The 23193-nt window shown below is 41.5% G+C and overlaps 1 protein-coding gene across 2 annotated transcripts in view; it reads right to left on the bottom strand.

Annotated features, from left to right (window-relative positions):
* Positions 1–23193, bottom strand: part of PHACTR3 (phosphatase and actin regulator 3) — a 115075-nt gene that overhangs the window by 37780 nt on the left and 54102 nt on the right. Inside the window, exons 2-6 of one of the 2 annotated variants that reach the window (XM_074888309.1) lie at positions 15727–15888; positions 14721–14798; positions 10317–10499; positions 4898–5098; positions 727–991 (exon numbers count right to left, since the gene is read on the bottom strand). In XM_074888309.1, coding sequence (XP_074744410.1) covers positions 727–991; positions 4898–5098; positions 10317–10499; positions 14721–14798; positions 15727–15888 — 889 coding nt within the window. The remainder of the gene's footprint in view (positions 1–726; positions 992–4897; positions 5099–10316; positions 10500–14720; positions 14799–15726; positions 15889–23193) is intronic. The other variant, XM_074888310.1, reaches the window with a different exon arrangement.

Consider the following 23193-nt stretch of genomic DNA (forward strand, 5'->3'; position numbering starts at 1 on the left):
TATACTGTACTGATTAAAAAAACCACACAGCACGTCTTTCTAATGTAAAACATACATGGCATGAAATATTACCATTCTGATATTTTATGATTATGACAAAGGTTTAACAGTGCCTGGAAATAATATCATATGAATCTATTCCCCATGACAACAGCTGTTATGGAATTGAGAAATGTTACCAACTTAACTCCAAAGTTCTATGATGTTAAAGGTTATCTCTGTCCTCCTCTAATACACAGGAGGGCTTATAATGAAAACCAGACAAAGGACCCAGTGTACTCCCACACAAGCATTTGTCTTAAAAATGGATACCGCATATGTTCATGCATAAGCCAAGAGACGTATACTGAAATAGTAGCATTTCTCATATGTAGAGTACTGATATTTAGAGCAGGATATGCCTTAGCTACTCTAACTTGCTATCTTGTGGGGAGATTTTCTTTTGCAATAAGTCAAGGATTATCAAATTATTCTACCTGTTTGAAAACCTACTTCCTTGTCACAGTAGTCTCCTTAAAAGGAAGAACATACTTTGAAGTAACTGCCAAATTAAGCACTTTAACCAGAGGTAGATGTTCAAGACATCAAGAGGACATCATGACATCAAGAGGGAGGCAAACCCAAGCTGTAGGAGTAAATAAAATGCTAATAACAGGGTGGGAACATTTACCAAGAAAAATTATTTAGTGGAATGACTCTCCTCATGCACCCCTATAGCCAAGGTACCTGTCCTGCCGGTGTTTGGTGGCCAGAGCCCTGTGGAGTTCTTCGATGACTCTGCTGGGAGGTAAAGGCAGGTGGACGGCAGCCAGGTGAGGGGAACCGGTTGGCGTTGTTACCTGTCCTCTGACATGGGGATCTGAACTTTTCTGGCCAGAGGGATGGAAGAGAGCAGCTTGTCCTGAGATTTGGGAGGAACCAACAATGACATAATTCTTCAGGATGGTGGAAGGAGGAGATTTCATGGCTGGGTCATCTATTTCACTTCCTGCTGTCAAAACACAAACGGGTGAGATGTTGTGCAATGCTTCTTACTCTTTTGCACACAGAGTCTGCACTGAAATTAACTGATTGTGTTGAACAGAGGAAAATGGTGATGTTTTGTTCTTGCTAGGAGGTAACTGCTTAAGATGAATAACTATCTGAATTCAAAAGGCTCATACTACACAGATCTAGATATTTGAAGTGGCAAAATAGATGCCTCCCCCATTTCCCCTCTTTCCCACAGTATCAGATTCTCCTTTTTCCCAGCCCACCAATGCATTCTTGATTGCCAGTACTGTTCCTCCTAACCACCAATGGTTTGTACTGCGGCGGCTGTCCAATCTAGCACTTTCTCTGCTGGACTCTGGCGGACCATATTAAAATTTATGCACTGTGGTTCTCAATCAGGACAAAATGTACCAGTGTCTATTATCTGCTCCTCTGTGATTGCTTCACAGCTTTAGACCTCTGTCTTTCATATGCCAGTTGAGGAAATGCCAAAATCATTATAATATGAGGATAATGTTCACATAACAAAACTTGCCAAATTAAATCCAAATGAAAGATGTGGTATTGAGCACTAAGAAGAAAAAAGAAGGGTGGAGAAATTTAATCTTTTTTTGCCCCCAGATTCAGATACTTTTTATGCAATGTAAGCATTTTGTAGGAAATTAGACTTTGATACACACATATCTCTAGCACCTGAGTCCAGAACACAGTGGACATTTCCCTTGTTGTAAATTGATAGTTTCACATTCCTAAGATAACTGAACATCTGGCCCAAAAAAGATGTTGATTAGTTTTTCTGTTCTGCAGTTCTCTTCCTCTTTCCCCTATCTCCATCCCAAGCCTCTGGCATATATTGTTGCTCACACCAATAGCTCAGTCTGGGTCTAAAAAGGCAATACGACTTCATGACACAAGAGTATTTATTTTCTTTTGTTGCCACCTAGTGTTTTAAACAGGAATTTAAACTGACACAGCTTGTACAGCTTTTGTACAAACTTGTTTTCACAGATCTTTTTTACTTTTTTCATTTACTCTTGAGATAAAGCCTCCAGTTCATAGCAGAGAAAAAATTCTGCTCAAGCCAGCATTATTGTCCTGAAGTACCCATGTAAAAAGGACTTGGTTCCTATTAGCAGGGTAACTTACTAGAAAACTGGAGAGGATAAAAGTAGGTTTGAATATTAACTTTGGTTATTAAATATTTCCTCTCAGACCCAGCATCCTGCGTAACGGTTACCAACTACATGCCTTTTCTTAAGTTCACTGTTGGAAATCTGGTACAGCTCTATAAGGGTAGTGCTGAAACAGAGCTGGGCATCTGGAGGTTGGAGGACAGAATTACTGAGGAAAACAGCAAAAGCACAAGTAGGAGGAAGAACTCCTGTAGCTATAACCAAAACCAAACATCAAAAATTTGAGAGTGACAACACTAAGCCTGGTCTCTTCTTCACATTTGTGAGGTGAGGAGGAGAGTATCCTTCAATGAGGAGAGTTGTATCAACAATAAAATCTTCTCTCTTATTCTAAGAAAGGTCTAACATTATTTTTTTTCATTTTTGGAAGGCATTTTTTCACATTTCTCTCCCTCCAACCCAAAACCCTAACCAGTGGCCAGAGCTTCATTCATCTCTCTGTGCATCCAGGAGACAGGGGTCAGGCTAGTCTAAAAGTTACCCTATTTAAAATCTGAAAGGTCTGAAAGCACAAGGGCATTTCTTCAAGTGTCTAGGTGCCCAATGTGCAATGTCTTGGCAATGAGACACCTTCTCACCCCTGAGCTCCTCCTGCACTGATCACAATGGTTGCTGCAGCCAGGAGACAGCCAACCTCTGCTAAGCAAATATGACTTTTGGGCACTCAAGGGATTTTGATTATGTGCTACTTTTATGATCGGTCATTGCCCATTAAATCATGGCCTGAGAAGACGAAAAAACCCACTTCTTAAGTCAGTTTATACCACTTCACAGTGAGAGAGAGTGTCCGTGTTTTCTCACACCAAGAACCCTGGGTTCAGCTCAACCCTAAAGCAGGAAGGGAGGAGACTTTGTTTTATCTTTATACCTGCTTGTTCCTGGAACAGGTCAAGGGCCAATTTTGCCCTCATTGCAGCTTGGGCCAATATTGGGAGTTGAGAGTTCCCTTAGATCACACCTTATTTGTCCTAATGACAGCTGTTTAGTGAATAATCTTGCAAAGTGATGTCTTGGCACCTTGCCCTGTTCCCCCTCTCTCTGTGATTAATTGGTGCTTGGCTTATTCCTCACTCCTCTGCTAAAAGCATCTCTAACATTGTTAAGGGGCGGAAAACTAAACACAAAAGAGCTTTTCAACCTCTTCATCTCCTTTTCTTTCACAATTGTTCTTTCTCTCTCCCCATACATTTGTATTCCCTTACACTCATTGACAGTATTTGTTTAGTCTTAACTTACCACTGCTTTCACATCCACAAAAAAATAAACAAATGTATAATTACTATTGAAAACGTATCTATAGTTATTGGAGTCATTGAGAACGAAGAGTTGTTCTTTGTGGAAAATTTAGATGAGAATGAAATACCAAAACTCAGAATATCTTAGATGTTACAGGAATAGATTTGGTTAAGCAGCAAAATATTTAGACTCAAAATGCTGTGAAGTGCCTGGTGGAGCTGTAATCTCGTTACCCTCTATGGGTCAGGTTTTCCAAATAGCCTACATCCCATGCAGAGCATGGCCGCCTCCTCAGTTGAGTGAAGTCAAAGGGGTGTCCTGATTGTGCCTGTTCATGTTGCAAGGTGGAAGGAGCAGGCTAAAGCCTGACCTATAGCACAGAATGTTGAAACAATCTGAACAGCAGCTCCCAAGGAGCATTGTGATACTATTTTGAATCCAGCTCCCACATAAACTCTTACAGCTTTTAAGCATGGACAAAATATGGATATTTTTCATGGGAAACAAATACTTGTAATTCTCCTCAAAAAGACTGAAAACCTCAATATTGTCTATGCACCCCAGTGGTCAGATCACAATGCCCCTCTGATATTTTGTTTCCTGGTGACTGAAAGCCCTATTCATTGTGCCAGTAGATGAGTGTGGATGCAAATCAGGGCTGAGCTAATGGCTGTCATTTAAAAGTCTAAATATCCAACAGGTCTGACATTTAGATGTCAGGACTTGATTCTAATTTGCAATAAGGCCCTTTTAACTGCTTTTACCATATGTAGGGGCCCTAAAATTGGAACAAACTAAAATCATATTCACTTTAACACCCTTTCTGCAGTGCCAGAATGTTGGAAAATGTAACAACATTGGCAATACATTAGAAAATCAGGCCCAGAGGAATTGCTCTTGAAACATTCAATGAAGTCTGGCATGGAGGATTGATTTGTGAGAGCCAGGTGTATCACTTATGTGTGTTCTGTGTAACTAGACCAGATTTCATAGCTCTAGTTTAAACCTACCCTAGAGAGCAAACCATTCAGACAGCGACCTCTGCAGAACCTATTGACTTGAACTTCATTTTGGCTGTTGTACTGTTATCCAGCAGGAGTCTAGGTAATGAAAACATTTAAATCTTCCTTGTGTTTTATGGCATATTGATACGAGCATCTGATTCAGCAGATGTTTGCAGTTGGTTCGATTTGTTTTACGTGTGTTTAGTGCAATACACTCGCAACAAATAATCCCCTGAAAGATTCAGATAAATATATGAAGTACAAAGATTAGTGCATTGTTATCAGGCAACCGGACACCTCAGTTCATGGAAATCATTAGCATTCTGTTCACCCAATATAACTAGCCTGATTCACAGCAGTTTGTGGCAATAGGCTTAAAAAAGGATGTAAGAAAAACAATTATACACTGTGCCATGTAGGCGAACAACACATAAAGGATGGGGCAGTCTTTACTGACCAGTAATGACTGACCTGTTACGCTCTTTGTGACTTTGGAGATTGCCTTGGGTGGACCTGGGAGCAACGGAGGGCTGGGAAGCTGTGCTGGGTTTCTTTCTGTCTGTTTCTGGGGGGAATCTGTGGATTCAGATACAAGTAAGGCTTGTGGACTGTCTTCAGATGCTGGCAGGCTGGCATCTTCTAATTCTTCCGTGGGTGCTGAAGGTTTCTTGGCTAGTAGGAAGATGAGTAAAATTAATGGAACATGAAGTTAATAATGATAGGCCAGGGGACAATGCCAGGAACATTCAGAAAAACAGAACACATGGCACACAGCTAGAAGCACTTCTTTTCCATAGTGAAAATAATTATTGTGTGTAATAGCCAACCAGCCAAGGCAGGTAAAGAAAACATATGAGGATACTGAAGATATTTTAGTTTTGATGTTCCTGAGACACCTGCTGAGCTTCCCTTACTTCCCTAAAGCCTTTTTCCCTTTCCTTTTTTTTTTTTTAATAATGAAGACAGCAAGGCAAAGCAACTTTTGAGAACTGCAATGAGTTTTCTTACAGCATGCAGCTGTGGTGGCACAGTTGCTGAGTGAGTACTCTTCTGTGCTAGGAACACACAGCCAGAGGGCAAAGAGTATCAAACCGGAAATATTACATGAAATCTGACTTCCCAGTTGTTTGTTGTACACATTTATTTTCACAATTTAATTTTTATCTTATTTCTTACATGACTTCAACTTGCATCCCAAGCTTTCTCTTACTGTACCTGACTCCAGAACTGTTGAGTCTTTCCTGAGGTTAAAGTTGATAACCAAGAAAAGCCTGCCATAAAAAAGATTTGCCTTTGGATCTCAGCAGCTAGTTTAGAACAGAGAATCAGTGCAGTACTTAAGAAAAACTTTAGTCACCAAAGCCTTAGTTTGATATGGTGAAGCACTACTTATTTCAGGATTGTCTCCTGAAAGATGGCAAAAGAACTTAGCTCTTAAAGTTAGTGCAGGCTGAATCACTGAGCAGTTCATCAGATTGACCTGGCTCTGATGAGGGCACAGGGGAATAGATCCAGAAAGGCATGAATCTGAAGCAGGACATAGGTGGAATTTCAGTGATGAAGTCCAAAATTAACATCCTTGAATCATGCTCAGATACCAGCTGACTCTGGCAGTGCCTAAACTTGCACAGTGCCTCACTGTTTGACTTTCACGCTCTGTTACATGTCCTGATCTCTGCCTTGGCATAAATGGGGACCCACAGAGAGGCTTGAGGCCGACTCTGATCCAGGGCCACAGCCAGGCTCTCTCCAAACTGCATTTCCAGACACTATGGGCTCAGTAGTAGCCATGAGGATTATTTTTCCAACCCTAGCAGGTGAAGCACTCATCCAAATGGAGAAATCAGTGTTTAAGTCTTTCCTCAGCACAGAATCATAGAATAGTTTGGGTTGGAAGGGACCTTTAAAGGTCACCTAGTCCAACCCAGCCTGCACTGAGCAGGGACATCATCAACCAGATCAGGTTGCTCAGAGCCCCGTCCAACCTGACCTTGAATGTTTCCAGGGTTGGGGCATCTACCACCTCTCTGGGCAACCTGTGCCAGTGTTTCACCACCCTCATTATAAAAAATTTCTTCCTTATATCTAGTCTGAGTCTACTCTCTTTTAGTTCAAAACCACTACCCCTTGTCCTATCGCAACAGATCCTGCTATAAAGTCTGTCCCCATCTTTCCTGTAGCCCCTTTAAGTACTGAAAGGCTGCAGTAACGTCTCCCCGGAGCCTTCTTTTCAGCCCAACTCTCTCAGCCTGTCCTCATAGGAAAGGTGTTCCATCCCTCTGATCATTTTTGTGTTTCTCCTCTGGACCTGTTCCAACAGGTCCATGTCTTTTCTGTGCTGAGGACTCCAGAGCTGGACACAGTATTCCAGGTGGGGTCTCACCAGAGCAGAACATAAGAGAGGTTCTGATTGGTGATAAATGGCAAATCCCCCTCCTTTTAGCATTCTGGATTGTCTAAACAAAGTGCTTTTCCCTCCAAACCATTCTAGGGTATCTCCTAAAAACTCACAGCAGTGGGCACCCACAGCTGCCACGTCACAAATCTTTTCTTGGCTCAGTTTTATGTCTTGTTTGGAGTATAAACTCTGTATTAATGAACATTCAGCATCCTCATGTTCAGAGTGCATGGGGAGGCACCAGAGCACTTAGGCAGTTGGAAACAATAGCATTGGTAAGATAATAGCATTTAATTTGTTGACAAACAGATTAATGAGAATGCCTAGAAGAGGAGGGATGAGTATTTATCATTCAAAAAAGACAGGAAAGTAAAATGAATATGCATCATTAACAGGAATTCTTGTGAAATTTGGCTTTATAGGAAAGCTGCTGTATGTTAGTTGCCCGAATTATGCAAGGAAATAATTTTCTTTTAAATCTACTTCTAGAGAAATGCTTTGTTCCAGGCTGACATCACTTCAGGTTTTTTTGCCTACTGCATAGAAAACAAAATGTGGAATAGAGGAAGAGAAAAATAAAGTCACTAATGGGTTACATTACAGAAGGATCAAGAGCTCCACTAGATGTTAGTAGCTTGATGGGAAAATTAGTGAGATTTGAGTGCATTCCCCTGAGTGGAGCGATACTTTCTTCTGGCAGTAACTTCACTGAAATCAGTAGACCTCTCTGGGACATGAAGTGCTGTTTGACACAAATGCAGAGGAGCAGCCATAGTGAGACTTTTCCTATAGAGAAGGTGGATCTGAAACACACTCAGCCTCAGTCACACAGATCATTTTGTTTCTGAACTCCATCCTGTTCTGAGAGTGGTATCACAAAAACAGTCTGGCATTGCGCGCTGTTCTCTAAAGAATGGCCATTTTACATTCCCTGCAAAGAATGGTTTGCTTCTGGTTTTCTTCTGTGGTTGTTTCTGGTAACAGCAGCACACGTTTGATTCAGTCTGAAGGCAGACCTCAGTCTTGAGTACACAAACCTATTAACAGTTTTCATACTGCAGAGTGAATATTATCCTGCTGAAAATATTCCAAGTGCTCAGCACTAGACTCCTTGCTGGAGTAGCAAATTACTCATGGAATGCCACTTGTCAAAATGCCATCTCACCACCAGCTAAAAATCCTGCCCCCAAGCCCACCGGCTAGGCTAGGCAGGAAAAACTGCCCTCTGTTTGCCTAGGCTGTTCTTTTTCTGTGTATTAACCAAACATGAAGTCTATAAATATTTCCTTTTGTTTCCTCCTCTCCTCCTCCCTGGCCTTCATCCCACATCCTCAGGATAAAATACAACATATTGGGTATAAAGCAAATATATTCATGTTGTTCCTAGCTGGTCAAATATTCACATGAATTTGTGGAAAGACACCTACTGCACTGGGCCTGGATTGAGCCCAAGGACAAATGTTATAATAAACTCAACATTATAATAAACTTAGCAATACACTGACAATTTTGAAGAGCTTTCCCACCCAATGAATTCCTTAAGGCGGACTCACTAGGGACAGGAATGCTAGAATGCACAGACAGGGATAAATTAGCACATAAAGACTTGACTGACAATAATTATTTTAAAAGCCAGGGGCCACCGCTGAAAGAGTTAGGAAGATTTCCAACAAATAGGAGTGGAGTCTCGCAAACCAGGAAGACAGGAGAAGGTAGTTCCACTGTTACTTTTTGGAACCTGGAAAAATGACACCTCAAAAAATGGAGGAAAAGAAATACAGAAGAGAGAAAAGGTTGTGCCAGGGAGACAATAAAAAGAACTAGGATTAGAGAAAGAGATGTAAGAAATGGGATGATTTTGAAAGCCTCAATACACAATTTTGAATGCAGTGTAAGGTAAATTTTAGATCATAGTACTAGGTTTTGCAGAGCCATAAGATTAAATACATGATATATTATTAGTGCCATCTTTCCAGGATAGCCTGTCCCAATGGTAAGAATTAGAAGTTCAGAGAGAAATTTCCTTAGCAATATGGAATGAAATGCTCTAGAAAAGAGTAAAAAAAAAAGACCTGAAGGATTCTGGGCAAGATCTTAATCTGGTTGTTCTAAGAAGAGGGAGATGAATGGTTTTGCCTCAATCAATTCTTAGGGTGATACAAAATGAAACACAGCCATAAATGATAGTTTGAAGAGAAAGGAAAACAGCATTAAGGGCCTGTATTAATAGAGGCTGTCTATGTCCAATTCTCTATTGTGTCTCTATTTTAAGAGACAAAAAAGAGAGGGGATAAATCTTTAGAAGCCCACATACAGTGCTTTGGGATATTTCTTGATGAAATAACACATGTAGTTGAAATGAAGAAGGTGGTGGGTGATGGAAAGGTATTGTTAAGCTTACAAAAAAAATCCTTGTGATGAGCAAACATGAGGAGAGATACTTTTAGGGAGACAGAATAGTTTCCGTTGTCAAAGCAATTAAGAGTGGAGTGAAGCTACAAATGGGCCAAAAGAGTGTTATATAAAAGCAAAACTTTTGCTGTTTTGGGAACAAAATTGCATGAGTCATGGGGATGGAAAGGACAGGAGGAAAAGGAAGTGGGAAAGGATAAAGCAAAGAAATGGAAAACGCTTCAGAGAATTATTTCCCTTCTGAGCTGCTGAAGCAGGTTGAGGGCATAAGCAGGCAGCATTGCTCAGCAAACCACAGCAGGTAGGGGTGGGCTTGCTGAAAGTGGCCAGGGTCTGGGACCCCAGAGAAAGCAGGGCATGGGGTGGGAAGGAGAACAAAAGGCAACCAGGGCAGATGGACAAGGTGTAAAGATTGACCAGAGGGCAGGAAGACCGGTAATCACTACATGGCACTCCTCACAGACTAGGATAAAGCATTATCTCTGCAGCTTTGCATTTCTTGGTTATCAGGAAGTAAATGGAAACCGTCCTGCTGCTGGGTTGTGCCTGGCTGCTCTGGTCCCAAGGAACTGCTGTCACGGGTGAGCTCTGCCAGAGCATGGTTGCATGAAAGGAACCTGGTTTAGCTTATCTGTGTTCCTGGTATTGAACTTCACTTGTATTTGCAGCATATTGTAGACAGGGTGATGATATGGACAGTGTGGGCTGTGTATTGACATTGTTCTCCGGAGCCAGGACAAACAATTTCAGGCTTGGCACAGAAGTTTAAGAAATGTTTTTGAGAAGCGTGTTTCATCTTCACAGCAGTCACTGCTAATACCAAAGGGGCACCATGCCAAAACTGAATCGTCTCATAATCCAACTAATCCCATTATGCCAAGCTTTGTGTGGTCCCTCAATTTGGTAGCAGTCTCAAAAATCACTGGTTTTAAGTACTGATTGCTAACCTAGTATGGGCTAAGCTGAACAAGGTGTTCTGACGCTTTAATGCACTGACATATTTGACTCCTTATAAAATAGCTTAGCAGAAATATTTTTTTAACATTTTATAGTTTTTTGAAAACATTTTGTATCCAATACCTGCATCTTCTTTCAGCTCATCCAAACGCAGCTCCTCACCAAACGAGGTCACATTCGTTGTGGCAGCTATTGTACTCTCTTGCTGCACCTCTTCTGAGGCAAGTGCCTGGCACGCAGGAGCTGGAGGGTCACTCTGTGTTGCTCTCGTGGCATCGTCACCAGTGCAGGCTTTGCCTTCAGTATCTAAAACACCAAATGATTTAATCTTAACTAAACCATGAGCAGTGAAACCTGAAAATCCCTGCTGTTGTCTTGAGAAGAGTGAGTCTCAAACTGGTAGTGCTCAGGGGACTGAGATTTGCCTTAGAGCAGCACCTGATCTCTAACAATGTTAAGCATCTGTAATGCAAAACTTGTGGACACCAGCATATCGAGATACTAATATCCACCCAGTTTTCTCAGGGGGCACCTTCTTCTGTGAGCAGCCAGCAGCCTGGACAAATGGCCATTGTGCATGTACAGGAAGGCCACTGTACTCTGGAGGCACCTGCTATGTGGGAGATGAGCACAAGTATGGGAAATCAGAGGTCTCTGGGAGAAGGCAATTCTTTGCACGAGCAGAGCTCATTGTGCAGCACATTCACAGGTTGGTCTGACATGTCCGAGTTGTGTCAGGCTCCGTGCATAACACAGTGCCATCCAGCTGCCCCAGCAGTAATGCCGGGGCCTTACCGAAGACAAGGCTGCTAATATTCCCTACCGAGCTGTAGGTTTTGAGCATAGTTTTAGTTACTCAGCTTTGAAAAGCATGTCCTGTGTGATTGAGCTGATCAGAAATTCAAATCCCTCTTCATGCAGACCTAGATACTGCTCCCTTTGCTTACTCTGAAAGATTTCTGTGCCAGTGATCCCTGCAGCTGTACGCATCTTGATGACTGAAGCTTTTCTAGTATTCTCCTATTCAGGCAAGAGTCCTCGGAATACAAACTATCCTTTTACTTCACGACTGTCTCAGAATTTACAAGATCGACATCACTGCTGCAAACCAAAGAAAGCAATTACTTTCCACTCTAGCCAGCGCTCCACACTGACGGACATCTCTGCTGTCCACCCCTGACCTCCTAACTTGTATTTCTCAGCCCTAGACACGCCTTTCTGGAAGCTCCCGACAGGGATATGTTTTCTTGCAATGGTATCATGACAAGTTTGTTGAACATTGATTTAAAATAGCTAGCATTCACGGCTATCCCTATTTAATACTATTTGGACAACATGCAGTGTAATTTATTGTGCTTTTGGGTAAGGGTATCAGATTTTGGCCCAGAGATGCTGCGGAAGGGATGCAGTATTTTTGTACGCTGAGCTCACTCAGTCTGCCTCATAATCACGTTTGGTGAAAAGTTACTGTTCTTAAAATAGCCCTTGCAGTAGCACAGTTGCTATGATACAGGGAAGGGGAGGGGGAAAAAGTTCATTGCCTACATTTCAGCTCATTGTGAAGCCAGCCTATACATAATCATCGGTGTATTAACAGCTGCCTGCATTATTTGACAGGCAGCCCTTATCTCTCATTGCTGTAAGTACAGCTACATCTGATCAATTTTGTGCTCACAATGGGGAGAATATCAGGGGAAGCTCCCTAAATGTTTTCAAGGTTACTCTGCTTTGCACATTCCTCACATCCTTCGGAAAGGCAAGCTGCTGACAGCTGTGCCTCAATGAAACTGCAGTCAGAGATGAGTTCCTTCAGTTCCCAGCCAATGGAAAGTGTAATGACTAATGAAGTAATGACAAGCAGAAGACAGTCCTGTTGAAGAATTTCTATTGAGGAGTGTCTGAGACTCACAACAGCGATGTTCCTGGTCAGAAATGATCAGCTTATGCTTAGATCAAAGTGGGTGTGCTGCTTTGATTGGCAGAGGGTCCCAACACTGTATTTTAGAGACCATCCAGGGACAGGAGAAAGCACAGACCTTAGACCCACTGGTAAGGAAAGCAGCAGAGTCTTGAGTATTGTAAAGTAATCAGAAGAAGTAGGGCTGTAATTTTGTTGGGAATGAATCCCACTGTATGCCAGACCCTGCACCCTATAACCTCTTAGAGAGCTGGTTCCCTAGAGTGAAGCTGTATTTCAGGTTCAGGAGTTTTCATGGGTCAGGTTGGCATTTGGTCTGTGTGAGCAGAGCTGGAGAGAAGAGGAGAACAGAAGGGGCCCAGACTGTGCAACTGCACAGGGTGGCTGGGATTTGGGGTTGTGTGAGGAGAAAGGGTGACATAACCTGTTAGGATGACTCATCACCAAAGCAAGGACGGTGCAATTTCACCCTGGGCTGCTCACAGATTGATGCAGAGTCTGCGCTAGCTTTGTGGTTTGCTCTGAGCCAAACAGTCCAGTTCAAAATGCTGCTTGACAGACCTCGTGCTATGAAACTGGAGTGTGACACAGCCATTGTAAATGCATGAAGCAAATCTGGAGGTTTCTCAGACTACAGCTTCATCCCAGTTTGGGCTATTTATGAAAGTGAGCAGGAATCAGGTCCCTGGAAGTGGAGTAGAGCCTGATGAAATAGAGGGATTTTAGGATTTACTGTAGTCTTTTAGCATAGTATTACTGCTTTAACAATTACAACTTCCTGCGTAAACGAGGACTTAGCCTTGAAACTGCTGCCGCTTCAGCTCAGTCCAAGTAGGGCACTAATCATTTACTGAGAATTATTTGGGTCAATTTTTTATTCCAGTTAATAAGCTGCTTCTACTAATAATATAATAAAAGAACCCTGGAGATTCACAATACTCAGTAAAGAAAAATAACTTGCAGGTGGCTGCAGTGTCCTTCAACTGACTGCTAGCCATTCTTGCCTTTCTGGGCAGCAGGGTGGTACTGAATATTTGTCTGACATTTATAGGGGTTCTATGCAACTTTATTGCAGACAGGTAAGCAGTCTGCAGCGGCCTCTTTAAAAGCACAGCTTGTCATCACTCCTCATTGGACTGGATGGGTATTTACTTAAAACCAATTTAATTTTGTTAAAATGATCTTGCAATTTAGCATCATCTGTTTTTCTCCCAAGCAGTTCTTTATGCATGCAAGAGGTTTATTGATTCACTATTGTTATTACCTTTTAATGTGCTCTACGGAAGTTTATTTTACTGTTCTTTTGCAAAGCTCTAGATATGCATGTCTTCAGATTCATGGATTATGGGGAAACTTCATACTCCTAACAGAAATGGGGTGTATTTTTCTATCCAATAGTGCTAATATGTTAATATGGCAACTGATTATCTAGAATTATGAGAGACACAGAGTTCAATGGACAGGAATTAAAAATGAGCCTTCTGAAAACTTCCATTTTAGAATAAGCTGATGGTTTGGTAGATTATTTTTTTAACTTGAACGTAAAACTCATATTAAAATGTATCAAATAACATAATATGAAAATTGCTCTACTGCAATGAAAAAAAAAAAAAGTGCTTAAAATGCTCTTTTTCTGACTCTTCAGTTGCTCGGTTACACTCCAGCATAGCATCACTGAGTATTGTCCCACAGCCTATTTATAGGCATGGCATTTGTTTTATACAAGGAAACTCAATTATTAGTTTCAAAGAACGTAATTTGTATCTATCAGATTGGTCAAACTCAAAAGGCTAGTCTTTCTTCATGACAGTACTTTCTGCTATAAAGTTTTCAAAGTAAAGATGGATTTATTTTTTTTATCTCTGTTTAGGGGGAAATGGCAAGTGGGATGTTGTCCGTAACATTGGGAGCTCACTTGATCTTGCAGAATAGTCACCCAGATGTCTCCCTTAAACATCTGTCAAAGCTTTGGAGCAGGGATATACAGAACCACAATCCTTTGTGCATGTTTCTGACACTTCATCATCTTTCATTCAGTGACTTCTGCTGAACCTGGTTTGTACTCAGGAAAGCTTTAAAATGACACTATCAAATGCTTCACTTTTCCATGTGAATGAAAAACAGGCAGAATGGTGATATGTTTTGTCACAAACTTCGTTTACTGGAAAGACAGCTGAAAACATCATGTTAATATCATTTCATGAGATTTGGATTCATGGGTTGTACATATTAGCTGAATGCATCTGTATAAGTTTATATTTATACCTTTATACCAGCTTTAGCTGACTTTCTTGGCAGTAGGATTTAGCTAGGTTTAGAGCAATTGCATAAAACATACATACAAGATCAGATTGCACCATGTATAAATCAAGCAAAGATGGAGCTGCATTCAAGATGGTAAAACATCAAAAATTAAACTGCATGGATTGATTGCAGCAGGGAGGAATTTGAAGAAAGACATACTTGATTCAGATACTGAATTTTCCTCTCTGTTTGGATTGAAGGTTTTTCTTTTTATTAATTTGATTGTTAGGTTTCTTCTTTTAAAGTTACGTGTTTCCTATTGTCTTAAAAAAGACTGATAAAAAAGATGAAGAATTTTTACTTACCTTGTTCTATCATCTCCAGAAGGCCTTTCTTAATGAGTTCATCCCGACCTTGTCGTGCTGTCATCTTCTTCTCCAGCACTGCATAAAATAGTAGCATAAGACAGCACCAGTTAACAACAGAGTATTCATATAATGGAGTGAGAAAGATGCAGTGTGGAAATTCCCCCTAGTCCCAACTACTCTGTGCTTGGAAAGAACTGCAGGGATTTCATTTTGGGGAACATGGACTGGTCAGCCTGTTTGTGCCTTTTCCTTTGTTAAAACAGCTGTAAAATCACCCACAGGTAGAGCTGAGATTTATGATCTAACCTACACTCTGATCACACTGAGTGCAGAGTAATGGATATTAGAGGATATTAGAGCCTTCATGCTGTTTAATATGGCACATTGGAGCTGCCTCAGGAAGCGGTGTCCTTTACTTTGACACTCCACAAGATACTGGGGCAAGTGGAGGGAACTGCACCATCCTATCTTAAGGCAAGTGAGTTTGTCTCCTTAATGAACTCCTGGGACATCCCTGGGGACTAGCGAGAGCATGCAGTGCTGTGTGCTGGGCTCCTTCACCACAGAGACCGGTGCTTGAGGGAAGGCATTTTACAGGCTGTAGCTCCCTCCTGTCACTTCTCGTAATATTACTGTGACCTATATAGTCTTCATCCCAAATAAAAGGGGTGATGATTCTTGGGGCCATAAATGTATCCTATTTTGGAGAAGAGACAGCCCATGAAAAGCAGACTGTGTCGAGGCTTGTGCTTCACTCTTGTATTTTGACCTTTCCTTCTAAATGTACTATATTGTACATTTTGTACTATATTGTACTATATTGTACTATATAGGAAGTCAGCCTATATGGGCCCTTTCTAGCCTTAAACATTATTAGCCTGTAACGTGCTGAAATCTCTGAATTAGGTTTAGATCAGGTCACCATTTACATTTCCTGTGTAAGCAAATTTCACCCAAGCTAAGCTTTGCTCTGTGCAGCATCACTCTCTTGTTCTCATCCTACCTGCAGACGTCTGCTTTAGCTTCTCGTTTTTCTTTTTCCGCCACTTCCATGGTTTGAAGATCCTGCCCAGTGTTGCCAGTTTGCTGTTCCTCCTCACTGGCGGAGTTCGAATCCCTGAGACCAAGTAGTCAGAACGCATTGCAGGGGACTGCTCCATCTCATCTGATAGGGGAAGAGAGGAAAGCCAGCTGTTAGACATTTAGCTTCAGCATAGACTTAAAAAGGGGAGACAAATGGAGGCTCACCAGCTAACAAGCGTTCAGTCTAGTCACCAAGATAAGCAGTGCAAGACTTTGAAAGAAAGTCTCTGCATTGCTGGAGCTGGCGGCCAGGCTGAGGGACACCAGCCAGAGAGGCGTTCAACCTCACTGTGCCAGCCCGGTGCTTCCTACCAGCTGCTCTCTTGACTCTGGTCTTGCACAGTACCTGTCTGGATGCCAAATACTTCAGTATCTCCACTGTTGCTGTCCCTCATGCATTAATCAGGGCTATTAGGCCCATAGAGAGGGGGATGTGCTGAATTTGTACACCCTCTGCTTTATTCCGTCTCTTTCCTACCTTTGTCCAAGCCTGGTACTCACCAAGGTACTGGTGTTACTCTCCCTCCCAAGGGCTGCGTGTAACTGCATTACAGCCTTCTGAAACGCGGAGAGCTGAGAGCTCCCAATAGCTTTAATAGGAGCAGTAGAAATTTAACATATCTGTAAACCAGGCCCACGCGGCCTCCAGTTAATCACGTAAATGTAATGTTCATTTAGAAGAATTTAGACCTTTATGAAAAGCTGAGAGGAAGTGTGAGAAAGCTCAGGTCCCTTCTGAATTCCCAGCTTCCAGTTCTGTTCTCAGGCAACAGGATATTGCTGCCTTTTTAAATGAACTCTTTCCACATAAGCTAACACAGAACACACTGGCTTGTGTGAGCTAATGCAAACCTTTTATATAAGAATAGTTTGTTTGATATGTGCTACGTAAGTAAAATCTTAGAACTGTTGTGCAAATTTATTCCTTGAGGAACCTAAGGGGAAAATTCTTTCCCTTTTGTCCAGCCAAGCCACAGGAATTCAGAGATAATGCTTCAGCTGGAAAAGCAATTTAGGTATTTTTAATATTTTGTCTTGAAAATACACTGTAAGTTTTGCTTACAGACAAGTCTTGCATGAAACAATACATACTGACTATTCACAGTTGTGTGCTGGCCAGTACCATGAAAGTAGCACAGTTCCATAAATGGGGTTATTGATGTCTTTACTGAGATTTGTATTTGAGCACCAATACAGTGATTGTTAAAAGAGAAGCTGCCATCACTCATCAGAGACGTTACATGAATAAAAACTGAATGACAATTTGTATTTTTTTTCAACAATCAGTTATGATTTAAATGAGCAATGTGGAGCTATGAACATATGTATGTTTGCAAGTAATTTCTCCCTGGAACAACAACATTTATCATAAATCGCTTTATGTGACTGCAAGATAAAAACTATACAGCATCTTCTAGGCTTTGTTTTTAAGTTAACGGGTGAAAATGCTTAAATCACAGCATGAAGGTGAGGATTTCCAAGTAAACAGGAAATAATTTTTGCAAGATTATTAAACACAGCAGGGGAATGAACACATTCCTCCTCTTCCATTTAATTTTGAAAATACTGGTAATAGAGATGAATCATTCAGTGGAGACAAACTAAAAACTTGGCCATGTGAACTATCAGAACAGAGAAAAGGCTGTAACAATCCCCGCCCCCCCCCGCCCCGCCGCCCTTGTGCATGCCCAGTGAATTTCCCTGTGTACTGAATTTAGAGCATCTTTTGTCTCCTTCCACAGAGCTTATCTTGGGGTTTAAGCTAGAAGAGATTTTAAATGTACGTAAAAATATATTTTTGCCTTTGAAAGAATGGTGTCTACCCAAGGTGATACTTATGATTTACAATTTGGAGGTCAGTATTAAGTTGAGAGCAGAAACTAGCAATAAGCCTATCACAGAAGGAGGGCAGTAGCCTACAGACCACAGCTGGAGTGCCAAGATATCACACTCCCTTCCTAATTGCGTATTCAAAAATGAGAAGTATTGCAGAAATAAGCTTTGAAGAAGTAGAGCTACTCTTGATTACAGAGATGGCAATGAGAATGGAAAATGGCAGAGTAGGTCTGCTAATTTGCTATTATGATTGCTTTAAAGCTGTAATAGAAGCCTCAGAAAATAGCATTTGGCCATTTCTTGTGACACCCCTTGAGTGGGAATGGAAATGTTCACAAAATTAGCTCATCTCAAAAGTGCTGCAGATCAGACTGTAAATCAGACCCTTGTCCCTGGAAGCTACAGTGGAGTAGGACAGCTCAGCCTCACCATCCCTGGCCCTGCTTGTGAGACTGCACTGCTGCTCAAACACTTCCTACCATTCTAGGAATTTCTGAAGCATGTAAGTGAAGATTAAATAAGAAGCTGATTTAAAGCAGTACCTTGGCAAGTTACTGATCTTGCTGCATTTCATTCAGGATGTAGGTGTCTGCAAAGTGGTTTAGGCATCATCCACATGTTTTGTTTAACACTGGTAGCATGAGATCATTTTACCTTTTTTGCCAGATAGCAGGGGATGTAGAGAGAACCAGGAAGTCATTCAAACCCAAACCTATGTGTTTGTAGCAATCTTTATTTTCCCAGATATGCCCCTAAGAAAGAAAATGGGGAGACACCGCAAAGGCACTAAGAATTCCCTAAGAGCCCTGGAGTGAACAGTGCTTCTGTAGTTCCTACCAGCCCTGTCAGCTGGGTTTCTCCCATCCCCTTCTGCCCTCTTGGTTGTGGAAATGTAAGGATTTTATGCCTTAGACTTTGGTTACAGATGAAATACAGATAGAAATCAAATGTCAAAGAAGGAATAGTAGCTAAACCAAATGTTTCAGTGGAGGTTTTTGTGGGCTTTTAAATTTTATTAATGCTTCTCATATGGTACAGACAGTTCTTAAGCAAATGGTTTTATCACCTGGTACATTCTCACCATATGCAGTTCCTACACTGTGCATTTGGAGAGATGGACACAAATAAAAATAGATAGAGACACAGTAAGACAGATGTCCTGAAGTCATAAATAACAAGGAAATGGTCTCACTGGCAATAAGAATCACAAGAAAGCCCTTGGAGCTCCTCGTTTCCAGTCAGTTCAGTTTTTCTTGGTTGTGGGTTGGCTGCTTGGAAGATAAGAAGTTGACAGCACAAAAAGCAGTTCCCACGTACAGCAATGAATACTGAAGAAGGCACGCCTAAATATCAGCCAGTTCCTGTAGCCAACAAGCTGCCAAGACTTGCCAACCCTCCAACCACTCTGTGAAATATTCAGCACATTTTTTTAATCTGCAATCAATATTTTAATTATGCTAACTGTTCTGTGGAATAATGCGGTTATTTCTCCCAGAGCCTGATAGCCTGGGGCCAGGCCATGCAATTATATAGAGGATGTCTGCAAAATATAAACAGCCAAGAGCCAAATCAAGACTCTCCAAGTCAGCAGGGAGAAATAAGGAACAGCTTAACTAGCTGTGTAATGTAGAAAGATGAGGGACAGTTGTTATACAGGGTCAAGCAAGTACAAGCTTAACCCACAGCACAGCAACCTAACCCTACCCAACACAGGGAGGCCAGGCTCTGCTTGGCCATCGCTGCAGAGACAGACCAATTGGTCCCACACTGTCCCACAAGGAGACATCACCAGCCCTGTGGGTCAGAGGATTTTGCTCTGACTGAAGCCTGTTTATATCAAAATTACTTTCGAGTCCCTGCTGTACCCTATTGAGGGCAAAGGCTTCTGTGCTGGAGCTCCAGATCCAAACCAAACTCCTCACATATCACACATTTATCATCTGCTCTGTGTGTGCCAAAGGGGTAGCAATGAATGTAGCTGTGCCCCTGCTGATGGGGTCATTTCTAGAGCTCCTAACAGTGGTCAAGAGTGTGAATGGTTTGATGTCTGAAACATCCCAAATCAGATGAGGGGAGAGGTTCTGACGTGATGGGTATTACCCTGTAGTACTGCTCTGGGCTGCAGAATAAACCAGTCAACAAAGAAGAAGGAAACAAACCATAATATTCATTACATTTGGCTGCAGGGTCTCACCCCTCAGATAGTATGAGGTATGACATCTCTTTACATCAGCAGCAGTTGTGGTGATCGGTGTTTCTGAAAAATGCCCCACTGCTTTCCTCCTTAAAATATCATGGTGACATAAATAGACTACTCTTCCTGTTAGTCCCTTCTCTATAGGAATTATGCATGGATTGTGAAGTTTTTCTGCACACAGAGCTCTCCCATTTACATATGTCAAGTCTAACCCCTCCAGCCTCCCCCAGAAGTGGGGCAGGTTTGCTGGGAGTACTGTGAAGTTTGTGTCCTGGGGTGTGTGATGGATGAGTGCTCTATGCCTGCACATAGCCTTCATTTGTACAGCATATGGTTTTGGTGCTGAAGCGATCACGTCTGAGTGATAACAGTGTTGTGAAAATGAGCTTTGGGTTCAGGCAGTTGGGTCTATCTTCTTGGGTTTTTCATGATGAGCCAGAGTCTGTAGCTCGATGCTTGGGTTGCTGATTATAGCACTGCAGGCTGCACTCCACAGGCTGATGTACTTCCACAGGCAGTTGGGAATATCAGGAATGCAGAGCCAAGTTATACTGACCTTGCCATGGACAGAGTCTGTAAGAGACGTGGGATGCCCTCTTGTGAATACGCAAATTGCAGCAAGAAGTTTATGGGAAGATGAAGGATGCTGAATTTTAATGTGCTGGGAATTTTGGTAACTTAAATTTATGGTAATGGAAGTTGTGTCTTGCTAAATCCTCTGTGTACACTGGTAGGAGAAGGACCACTGAAAAATCTGCAACCTGCAGGCAGTTTAAAAATAACACAGCAGACAAGAGCTGCAGGCAAATTTGTAAGGCAGGCGTGCTCTGTTTCCTGATGAACTGGTTTGTAATGCAGCTCTGCATGTTTTCCCTTTGTTGTCATTGCATCAGTCTTTGCAACTCAGATACAGTTAAAAAAGGAAAAAAGGTTCCCTTTGGTCCACTCCAGAAGGTAGAGACAGTGAGTGGAATCAAAATGACCTTTTGGGATACAGGTGCCTTTACCACTACTAGCTTTCAGTGCTGCCTAGAATTAGTGTCTACCTCTGAAAAGAAGATGTCACAGGGAGAGCTGAATTTTTAAAGGGTACATGTCTACTACTGGTCAGTCCTGAATCATGCAAGCCAGACATTTTTGAGGTTAGCCAAGAAACAGCACTTCTCTACAAAGGGTACTTTTATCTACTGAGAGAAACCTGCAGGGGAAAGAAGGCAGAAAGGTTGTCTTGGGTTTAGAGTAAGGACTATCCCAAGCTTTGGGAAAGAGAATTAGCAGCAGGAACAAACCCCTTTTTCCTTAGTTTAGCATCCTAAAAGAGGAAGAACTGATCACAGTGATTGAATCTGCAGGATAGGGGTAAATTGTTTGTGTCTAGGAGCCTTTGAACACTTCTGTTATGTTCCAGAGAAGCAGAATTCAAACTGAAGAGCTTTTTTATTGCACTAGTTAGATGTTTCCTGTGATGGAGCTCTTCCTTGTTCTAAAAATGTTTTCTGTCACCTGCATTTCTGCAGACATGCTCTCTTTCTTGACTCTTTGAAAGAAAACTGCAGTGGAATGTCTCAGTTTGAAGTTTCCTTTTCAGCTTTTTGAACATAGAGTATTTCAATTTTTCCAATTTTGAATGACTGTTAGAAATTAGAAATTAAAACTAGAAATGAGAAAAAAGCTTTTGATGAACCTGAAATTTGTTTAAATTTTGAAGCACCTTGTATTTGAAGCTGTGGATGTTTCAATGTTGGTATGGAAGGATGTACACAGAATCCTTTGTAAAACAGAAAACCTTGTTCTGTACAGTTTAGTTATTTAGAAAAGGCAAGGTACCTGTAGTACATTATTGAATGTAATTGTAAGCTAATTTTGGATGCACAGCTGCTGACATGACATAGACTGTTGCTCTGACACATCATATTTGTTACACTAGAAAAAACATTGAAACGAAGTAGGGAAAATTACAGGATTGAGGTGCAAATTCAGATGTTTACCTATCCAAATTCTTAGGTTTTGTATGGTCAATAGTGTAGGTAAAAATGGCTTGAATTCTTATCTCTCTGTTCCCAGAATTGTAATCCTTTATGTTCATGATTTCCCCCCTTAGATTTCATCTCACCCAACAGTTTAATCTCATAAGAAAACAGATGGATAGTGGGCCAGGTTCATCCACATGATAACTACGTCATTCATTGAGTTACCTTAGGGGGAAAATCTGGCACAGCAAATTTGTGCAGACTGCAGACTCATGGAGATACATGAAGGCAGGTTGAAAATACTAAGATAAATGGCAGAATGACAAAGGAGAATAGAGTCCTTTATAAGCACCATACCCAAAACAGCTCCAGGTTCAGCTTCCACTGAATACAGGCTGCTCTTGGGCTGTATCACCTTTCTTTTAGCTGGTTGGTATGAATCCTGATTTGATTTTTATACTTCCCTGCAAGAAAATGCAAGTTACTGTGCTTTCCTCTACCTTTCTTGCAGTCTCCAGAGTCTGAGCTTCCATTTTCACTTCATATGCAAATGTTTGCCATGTATCCTTGTTCTATAATTTCCACTGCTCTTTAGTATGTTAAATTATGATTTAACATTTTTCTTTAATTGAAGGAGGAAAAAAAAACGCCAAACATAATTTGTGGGTGGTAGGAGGGGGCTGTGCTTGCCAGGGAAGTTTATTTCCATTCTGTCATGCTGAGCCTCCCTTCAAAGTATTTGGATCTTAAAACCAGCTTTAGCTGAAATGCACGGGGAAACAGATTATACTTATCAAAGGAAAGAGAGCAGGGAAGTGGCAACTCCAGCTAAATCTCTTAGATAAAAATACACTTTATATGCTTGAGATTTGTGATTTCTTCCAGAAAATGTTCCTTCGGGAAGTTGACATATCACCTAACAGCATTACCACCATATGAGCCAAGGTGCAAAGAAATTAATCAGGAACCTTTCATGGTTTTGGATCATTGTGTCAAGTCCCAATAGCACTTCCTGTGATTTACAATGCACAATGTGACATTAGCTATTCATTAACAGAGTAAGTTTTTCAGTGTTTGTGTAAAGAAAACCACAACATGCTTTACCTGGATAAGGAAGAACTAAATAACAGTAAGAAAATTAGGCTAATGAAGGATTGCTGTATAATCACAGTTAATTCAGTTACCCAAGCCTGTACAGTGTCTTCTTTTGAGAGGAGAAATTTGACATTTGCATGCCTCTCACCCAGCAAGGGCTTGCTCAGGCAGCAGACAGAGCAGCATCTTCTGAGATTCACAAAAAATCCATTCAAATAAAGTCAAATGAGCACTGCCTCTGCAGAGGGCCAAGAGCCAGACTGTGCATCAAGCCCTGTCCATCCTGCAT

Source organism: Strix uralensis, chromosome 18 (genome assembly GCF_047716275.1).
Source record: "Strix uralensis isolate ZFMK-TIS-50842 chromosome 18, bStrUra1, whole genome shotgun sequence".
In the NCBI taxonomy this organism is placed as follows: Eukaryota; Metazoa; Chordata; class Aves; order Strigiformes; family Strigidae; genus Strix; species Strix uralensis.